We start from the raw sequence: 9,526 nt of genomic DNA on the forward strand, positions 1-9,526 counted from the left end.
GAAGTCTTGCTCATTGGCTACTCCATCCATTCCGATGATCTTCCTTTTGCCTCTCCTCACGACAACACGACTGGGCTTTGGCGGGTCGGTAATGAAGAAGCATTGGTCCACTTGGGAAGCCAGTACCCATGGCTCATTTTTCGCGGTGACGTTTGCGCCCGCGGTCTTGGATTTGGCTTCGGGTATAACCATGATGGTGAAATACCGGTCTTCTTTTATGACGTTCTTGGCCCATCTGACACGGAACATCGGGACCTTCTCTCCAGCGTAGCTCAGCTCCCAGATCTCCTCGATCCTTCCGTAGTATCTGTCCTTGTCGTTACCGGTGTAGGATTCCATCGTTACCCCGGAGTTCTGATAACCATCGCTCTTCATGTCCTTGGCCTCGGTGTAGAATGTGTAGCCGTTGATATCGTACGCCTCATAGGTCATCAGGTTGTGCTCGGCGCCCTGTGACAAGGCGAATATGAGTTGTTCTTCCGCGGAAGAATCCTCATGTAAAGGGTACGACAGAAGCTTATGCTTGAACCAACGCGTGAAACATGAGTTGTGCTCTTTGAGTGTATCTCCATCCGTCATCTGTTGGCCTCGGTCATTGTACGTCTTTTTAATAAAGGTTTTGTGCTCTACCACCCAAGGATCGACCACGTCTATGTGTTGTAGCGCGACTAGGTTTGCTCTTTCAAAGTCGGCGAGTCGACCCTCGAAGTCGACATGCATTTCGCGGCGACCCTCACGGTGACCCCATCCAGCGAGCCTGCCGAGGTGCCTGTTGACGGGCAGACCAACGGGGTTCTCGATGCCTAGATAATTCGTGCAGTAGGAGATGCACTCTTCGGTCAGAAAGCCCCTGGCTATGCTTCCTTATGGACGTGACATGTTGCGAACGTATCCTTTGATGACACCATTCATCCTTTCGAACGGCATCATGCTGTGCAGGAACGTCGGCCCGAGTTGGATGATATCCTCCACTATATGGACCAGCAGATGCACCATAACGTCAAAGAATGCAGGCGGCAAGTACATCTCAAGCTCGCATAGTATCACCACGATCTCTTCCTGTAGCCTTCTGAGTTGCCTCACGCCAATCGACTTCCGAGAGATGACGTCGAAGAAGTTGCATAGGCCAAATAGCGTTTCACGGACGTGCGTGTCCATGATCCCACGGATTGCAATTAGCATACTCATGTGAATGTACTTCCTCTTCATGCACAACCAGGGGGGAAGGTTGTACATCCACACAAACACAGGTCAGGTGCTATGTGTGCTTCTCTGGCTGCCAAACGGATTGACTCCATCGGTGCTCGCGCCCAGCACGATGTTCCTTGGATCGTTCCCAAATTCCGAGTCTTCGAAGTTCAACGCTTGCCACTGGCTCGCATCCTTAGGGTGACTCAGCATCTTGTCTTTTTTATCTATCTCCGGATCATTTGCGTCATCTTCCCGCTTCTTCTCCTCCCTATCCGCGTGCCAACGCAGGAGCTTTGCTACCTTAGGGTCCGCGAAATAGCGCTGCAGACGAGGAGTGATCGGAAAGTACCACACCACTTTTCGAGGAGCTTTCTTCCTCTTCTTGTATCGAGTGACGCCGCACACCGGACATATGGTAGACTCCGCGTGCTCGTCCCGATAAATGATGCAATTGTTCATGCACACATGGTATTTCACGTGCGGTAAATCCAGAGGACACACGATTTTCTTCGCCTCCTCCAAACTGGTCGGGCACTTGTTCCCCTTGGGAAGACGTTCGTGCCAGAATGACATGTTCTCGTCGAAGCATGCGTCGGTCATTTTGTGTTTTACCTTCATCTCCAGGGCCATGAGCATTACTTTCAGGCGGGTATCCTCGGGCCTGCATCCTTCATACAATGGAGTAACCGCGTCTAACTCAAGTTGATCCATCTTGGCTTTCTCTCGGGCGGCAGCTCTTGCGTTATCCGTCTGCTTGAGAAGCAGCTCTTGAATATGAGGGTCCTGCACCCAGCCCATCGATGGTCCAGCGTCGTCTGCTCCGCCGGCATCATCATCTTCATGATCATGCCCGTCGCCTGCTCCGGCATCTTCCTCATCATCATGTCCTGCATCTTCTACATGATGACTGTGTACAGCATCACAGTCGTGATCATCTCCTGGGGATTCTTCGTCTTCTCGCCCGCCCGAGCCGCGGTGGTTGTCTTGCTGCCCTTCCTCATTTCTTGCCCGGCCCGCATGGACGACTTCGTAGTCATCTTCATCACCTTGCCACCGATAGCCATCCATGAAACCACGCAACAGCAGGTGGTCCCGCACCTGCCCGTAATCCGGGTCCGCAATAAGGCTCTTCAGCTTGCATCTTCGACACGGACATCTTATCTCCGTCTCGTTCTTTTGAAGCATCTCGGCCTTCGTGGACCTCAAAAACCTATTCACGATGCCTTCGGTCATCGTGCGGACCATGGTCGCCTGCGGGGTAGAGCAAAACGATATTTTAGAACCAAACAAAAATTTGGCATGACTTTCCCTAAAAATAGGACCAAAAAGAATGCTTAATGCCAAAATTCTCGCCGAAACGGAAATGAATCAACATTCCGGCAAAATATTGGCAACTATCGCATATCAAATACCGGTACACCTCCAAACACAAACACATATGCAACACCACAAACATATGCAACACCACGAACATACATAGATCTAGCTAGGCCGTAAAAAGTGCATGTGCACATTGTTGTAAGGAGAACAACCTAAATATAGCTTCCCCCCTTACTTACCTATTAAAACAAGGTAATTTAACCACTTAATTTGAATGAATCTATGGTGGAAATGAGGTGAAAAAGAGGAGGCACCCGAGACAAGGAGGAGGTGGAGAGAATGAAGTGGGGAGAAAGTGAGTGTGTGGGTAGGAGAGGCTGTCCCAAATATCTTGTTGCTGCCCACTTACTAATGGCGCACCTCTTCCATGATGCGCCATTAGTAGTTACAACTACTAATGGCGCACTTAAGCAGGATGCGCCATTAGTATGTTTGGATAGGCGCACTAGTTCAAAAAAAATTCTATACTAATGGCGCACCCACTGCCTGGTGCGCCATTAGTAGTTACAACTACTAATGGCGCACTTGGGCAAGATGCGCCATTAGTATGTTTGGATAGGCGCACTAGTTCAAAAAAAAAATTCTATACTAATGGCGCACCTGCTGCCTGGTGCGCCATTAGTAGTTACAACTACTAATGGCGCACTTTGCCCGGATGCGCCATTAGTATGTTTGGACAGGCGCACTAGTTAAAAAAAAAATTTGATACTAATGGCGCACCCGTAGCATGGTGCGCCATTAGTAGTTTAAACTCTAATGGCGCATCAGATTGTGGTGCGCCATTAGTATATACTAATGGCGCACCATCTTTCTGGTGCGCCATTAGTGTCAATCCCATCTATAGCCCTTTTCCTAGTAGTGGAATAGTATACGGGGTTGCTTGAATCCTCGACATCGTGGTTCATCCGATGAGATCATCGAGGAGTATGTGGGAGACAACATGGGTATCCATATCCCGCTGTTGGTTATTGATCGGAGAGCCGTCTCGGTCATGTCTGCATGTCACCCAAACCCGTAGGGTCTACACACTTAAGGTTCGGTGACACTAGGGTTATACGAATATGAGTATGCAGCAAACCGAATGTTGTTCGGAGTCGCGGATGAGATCCCGGACGTCACGAGGAGTTTCGGAATGGCCCGGAGGTAAAGAATTATATATAGGAAGTGATGTTTCGGCCATCGGGAAAGTTTCGGGGTCACCCGGTATTGTACCGGGACCACCGGAAGGGTCCCGGGGGTCCACCGGGTGGGGCCACCTATCCCGGAGGGCCCCGTGGGCTGAAGTGGGAGGGGAACCAGCCCCTAGTGGGCTGGTGCGCCCTCCCTTGGGCCTCCCCTGCGCCTGGGGTTGGAAACCCTAGGGGGGGAGGCGCACCACTTGCCTTGGGGGGCACTCCACCCCCCCTGGCCACCGGCCCCCTTGGGAGATTGGATCTCCAGGGCCAGCGCCCCCCCCTGGGGGCCTATATAAAGGAGGGGGGAGGGAGGGCAGCCGCACCCTGAGTCTTGGTGCCTCCCTTCCCCTGCTACACCTCTTCCTCCTCCCGCGGTAGCTTGGTGAAGCCCTGCCGGAGTCCTGCTGCATCCACCACCACGCCGTCGTGCTGCTGGATCTTCATCAACCTCTCCTTCCCCCTTGCTAGATCAAGAGGAGGAGACGTCACGCTGACCGTACGTGTGTTGAACGCGGAGGTGCCGTCCGTTCGGCGCTAGGATCTCCGGTGATAGGATCACGACGAGAACGACTACCTCAACCCCGTTCTTTTGAACGCTTCCGCTCGCGATCTACAAAATGGTATGTAGATGCATCTCTCCTTTCACTCGTTGCTTCGATGAACTCATAGATGGATCTTGGTGAAACCGTAGGAAATTTTTTATTTTCTGCAACGTTCCCCTACACGAATGTATAGGGTCAGTTTGAGGATCCCGACTAGGTCACGGTTTTATGATCGGTCACTGACCGGGTTGTCCATCTGGATGTAGGGGGGAGCCGGACTGCACGTAGATGCTCTCAGTGGATACGAGCACAATGAGGACACACCGGGTCTCTGGATAGGTAGGATGAACATAACTAACACCAACACACACAAAAAAACATGCTGACAAAGGGCAAAGTCATACAATACCAAAGTTATGCCTAACCGATGAAAGGGAAAAATCTCCAAAGTGATCAACAAAATATAACAGTGATCATATCCACCCAACCATCTCTAACATCACAAGGACAGCGGTATTGTTCAACATCAACGACTTCAAGAAGGGAACGACCCTCAAGCGTCGTCATCACCAGATCCAACTATAAGAGGATAGATTCTAGGGTTTCACCCTGAAGAACAAGTACGAGCATACCCGATCAATGCCTTCAACAAGGTAAATTTATGATTGTGTGGATTATTGATATGGTCATTAAATTTTTTTCGAGTGTCTTTATTTTAATTGTCTCTTTTCTTTCACCAAGACAAAAAGTATAGTTATTTTTCTTCCTCAAAACAAGATATCAATCACAAAAGAAGTCAACTACATATTTTCAAATAGAGTAGAGGCACAAGAGAAATGGAGATTAAAATTGCATTAGAAGTGTAGAAGCACAAGTATGTGAAGAAAGATAGAGAGAATATGATAACGAATTGGAGGTTCATGGGCCCGTCTCACCAAGGATGTGTTCCGAGTCATATCACCTCGGGTGGTCTAAGATTCTCACCTATGTAATGAGTACAAATGACTCAACAAAATCTACAAGATTTGTTTAGTTCGTTTGGGATTCTATAGTTTTTTTATTGGAGTTTTGGAGGACATTTATGTGCAAGAGGTGGTGCCAAAGATGACGATAAATGTCCTTTATTTATTTTTTGTATCATGGATCTTTATTGGTTCAATGTGTTTTAGTTTATTCAACATGGTTTACTATGGCTAACTAAAGTTGGATGGCTTGCTAAAGAAAACCAAAAAAATAGCGACTTCTTGTCGAATATTAATGCGGCGTGGATTTTATGATCTACTCGAGGTCCTAGAAGACACTAGAGAGAAGGGTGGTGCCCTAAGGGACCCGATGGCAATGAAGGTGATGCAGTGGTTTTACCCACGTTCAAGCCCCTGAATGGGGAAAGTTATACTTCATGCTTATCCATCTTTATTCAACCATGAGGGAATTGCAATGATGTAGACAGGGGCGGAGCTGGAGCTAAAGTCACCATGATGTACCATTTAAACATGATGTAAATTTTTTAACCAACAATGTACTAAATTTGCACATAGGCCATCAAACATAATAGAAAATTGTGTTTGCTATTTGTACGTCGCCTGAAAATGGTGCATGCACCATTCAAATCCTTAGGAGAAGAAGACGGTGAGGCGCAGTGCTCTGAGGATAACAGGTTGGCTGCGGCATCCTTGGCGAGCCTCGTCCGAAACTTGTTGGAGATGGGTACACTGCGTCTTGGTGCGACATCATCGGCGGAACAAAGTCAGGGGGTTGACGATTTGAGTGTGGTGCAGGGTTACTAAAGCCAGAAAAAGAGGGGGCTTAGAGGGATGAGTAGAGGCAGTGACAGACCGATGAAGGAAGTGGCTTGGGAAAGATGGGCCGGCGAGGTGGCATTGTTAGTTCGACATCGACCACACGAGTGCTGGAAGATGGCGGTTCGATCGACGATGACATTGGTTTCGCATGCCATCGTGTGGATTCCAATCTGGTGTTACCTCCAACAACAACAAAGTTCATCAACGAGTAGACACAAGCCTCCTCAAGTCACCGTCTCGGTTGCCCTCCTCTCTCCCATCCGCAGCCTCGTCGACGGCACGCTTGTGGGAGTCTCTTTCAATTTTTTTAATTCTACTATGTGCTTGTTTCCTCTAGGTATTGGTTTTGGTGGCATGGCGAGGTGGCGAAAATGATGTCACGTTGTAGTCATGTCTCTCAGGACTTTCCCTACCTCGTCAACGCCTGATCCGACAGCAAAGAAGGGCCTGTGAGGGTAGGTGTTGCCGTATATGTTGGCTCTCTTTGGATTTTGTGTCAGTAGAGGAAAACAATTGGTTAGATCGATTTTGGCATTTTTTTTCAATTTGTTTGTTCACATGGTCCAATTTCTCCAACCCTTTGGATCTGTGGTGAAGAATTGGAAGCATGTGTTGCATAGTGTGATGCTTCAACTAGTGTTTATTCGATAATTTCTATATCTCATTTCATGCGGCAAGGGGCTATTGCAGGTTTTAATGCCTGGTTGAGAACATTTGCAGGTGCCCCTTTCCTTTGTTTTCTCTTTTTTTGCAGGTGCTCTTTCCTTCGTTGTCGATTCAATGTAATTTTCAATCTCCGGTGGGCGGTGTACTATTGGTGAAGATGACAAATATAATTTTTAGTGCAATTTTATTTTTACTAGTAGTAGTTTAGACCGGTTATACTAAAGTTTTCTGTGACAAATGCTCTTCGGTGTCTTTTCTAAAAAGAAGTTCATCAACGAGTAAACAGCTAGCGTCTTTGCTTTCCTAGTCCATGTACTATGACTTTCGAGGGAAATCAACCTGAATCATAGGCATGCGTGATGTTCCTTACTAGTGCAAAATAAAAACATCTGGTCTTGCATATAAATATTGATTACAACTTGGCATCCTTTCTCGCGCGGAGCAAAATGAATCCCATACCACTTGCAAAGACAGACTGAAGATACTACGAGTTGTGAAACAAACAGGCGCTTTGTTTGCCATCAGGACATCAGGAGAACCTGATTTACCTGAAATGCGCGATGAAACGGATCCAACTCCAAGCGATCAAACCAGTGAACTAATCATCAATCAGCACGACCTGGGGCGGCTTGGTCTCTGTGGCGCCACACGCACCATGTCGTCCTCCGTGCGGTGCACCCTCCAGTGCGCGCTGCTCTAGACGCTGTAGCATGCGCTGCTCCGCCGCCTTGCTGCTCTCCAGCTGTGCCTTCACCTTCTGCAGCTCCTCCTCGGCCGACCGTTTGACCGTGGCGAGCTCGGCCTTTGCCTTCTCCCGGTCTTCTTCTGCTGCCCGTTTCCACACCACGAGCTCGGCCTTTGCCTTCTCCCGGTCCGCTTCTGCCTCACGCTTCGACTCCACGAGCTCGGCCTTTGTCTTCTCTAGCTGTTCCCGCAATGCTGCGTTGTCAAGCTCCGCCGACTCCAGTTTCTTGTCCACATCCACAGCATACCCCAAAGAGAACGTTACGTAATTCAAGGCCTGCGCATTGGCAGTGTGATCATTCTACTACTATATGCACCTATGTGTGAACGATTCGTTGCAACATTCCACAGCGTACCTCGAGCGTGGCCAGAAAGCCAGATGCAACGACATCTGAAGGCTCCTTGGCTGCGAACAAGCGCTCTTGGGACGCCGTGAGACCCTGCAGCAGCTCCTGTGCGGCCTTCCAGTCGATGCTGTTGTTGGAGAAGTGCAGTGGCGGTGCCGAACACATTCCGGCAGGCGACGAGCAGCCATGGCCCATGGGCAGCATGAGAGGTGTTCAATACCGCTGTAGGATGCAGACCCTCGACCTCTTTGCTGCTGGCTTCGTTCAGACGCCTTTTCTTGGCTGGCATACATTTTCCCTTCTCTACCTGTTCGGAGGCTTGAGCAACTTTCGTGTCGGCCACCATGGTGTACATGAAGTCGAGAATGGAGGAATCCATCTCTGGTAGAGAATAAGATTAACATCCTTCATTGGACAAAAAAATCATGAGCACAAAAGGAGATTTTGGTGTTTACCTTTAGAATGGGTGGTTGTAGGCACTGAAGGAATGGTCATGGCCGATGGTAGAGGTGCACTAGATATCTTAACAGCGGTAGGTTTATTGTAAGAAAGATAGACATTGAGATCAACAGGAGCAGCACTATGAGCATGCAACAGCTCCGCCGCCAATTTATTCTCCTTAGGACTGAGGGCTAGCTCCCTTAAAGCGCTTTGAGGGGGCTCACCCCACTCCACGGGGCAAGGCCATGACGTTGGCGAGAGGAGAAAAAAGAAGCCACGCTTCCAATCCTTGATGTAATGCGGAAACCCCGTGAAACGCAGGTTCTTCTTCGCTCGAAAAAGGTACCATCCATTTCCATGAACGACAATGGAGAAGAAGTGCAGGAAGACGGCCAACGATGGCTCCGCGCGGGCCTCGTGGCAGAGTACGGAGAACCCGGCCATCATGCGCCAGCAGTTCGGCGTGAGCTGGGACGGCGCGATGCGGAAATGGGAAAGTACCTGCCAGAAGAAACGGTCCAGCGGGATTCGCATCCCGCCCTCCAGCGCGGCCTCATACACGCAAATGAACCCTTCCGGCGGCGGCGAATTCGCGCGCAGGTCACCGGCGAGGAGTGCGGTGTACTCATTGGGGACGCCGTGCCTGGCTCGAAGCTCGTCGACATCCTTCGCGCGCAGGTCCGAGACGAAGCCCTGGGCATCGTCGGGTCCCGGGCCGGAGGCTGCAGCGGCGGCGCCGTTGAGGGGGTCGCTGGGGTTTGAGGAGGAAGCCATGGCGGGTGTTTGTCTACTGTCTGGCTCCAGCGGTGTTGCTTGCGGTGGAGAGATGAACGGCCCGGCGTGTATAAGTGCAAGCTCCCTGCTTGGCTTCCCGAGGAGCCCACTTTCTCTCCTCTCGAGTAGTTGAATTGGGAGTACGGTAGTAAATGAATTGATTGCTCACTCTGCCTACTCACTCTACAGTCTACACCCTGAGCTGAGCCAATATTCATTAACTGTTAATTGCAGTTGATTTTTACCTTTTTAGTAAACATATCACCGCAAACTAAACAATATCTTCACAATTTACATGTGGCCGGAGTACAATATTTCACTATGAGTACAAATTCACAGGTTTACGTGCTTGTAAACAGTTATTTGGAACTGTTCTTCAGTCGGTAATACTCCCTCCGTTCCTAAATGTAAGTCTTTTTAGACATTTTAAATAGACTACAACATACGGATGTATGTAGTCATAT

At 49.3% G+C, this 9,526-nt stretch overlaps 1 protein-coding gene across 1 annotated transcript; it reads right to left on the bottom strand.

Annotated features, from left to right (window-relative positions):
* Positions 1-7,156: 7,156 nt before the first annotated feature.
* On the bottom strand, positions 7,157-9,086 carry LOC123161721 (ribonuclease Y-like). The gene is made up of 2 exons (XM_044579528.1): positions 7,857-9,086; positions 7,157-7,777 (listed from the first exon to the last, which is right to left on the bottom strand). Exons 1-2 carry the CDS (start codon positions 8,049-8,051, stop codon positions 7,355-7,357), a joined length of 618 nt encoding a protein of 205 aa, XP_044435463.1. The 5' UTR covers positions 8,052-9,086; the 3' UTR covers positions 7,157-7,354.
* Between the last annotated feature and the right edge of the window lie 440 nt (positions 9,087-9,526).

This window comes from Triticum aestivum, chromosome 7B (assembly GCF_018294505.1).
Source record: "Triticum aestivum cultivar Chinese Spring chromosome 7B, IWGSC CS RefSeq v2.1, whole genome shotgun sequence".
NCBI classification, from domain to species: domain Eukaryota; kingdom Viridiplantae; phylum Streptophyta; class Magnoliopsida; order Poales; family Poaceae; genus Triticum; species Triticum aestivum.

Excerpts from the sequence above, each read along its gene's own strand:
- LOC123161721 (XM_044579528.1), bottom strand. The coding sequence starts at position 8,051 with ATGCTGCCCATGGGCCATGGCTGCTCGTCGCCTGCCGGAATGTGTTCG. Across the intron at positions 7,778-7,856 it reads GCTTTCTGGCCACGCTCGAG|GCCTTGAATTACGTAACGTT; the intron begins GTACGCTGTGGA and ends GCCAATGCGCAG.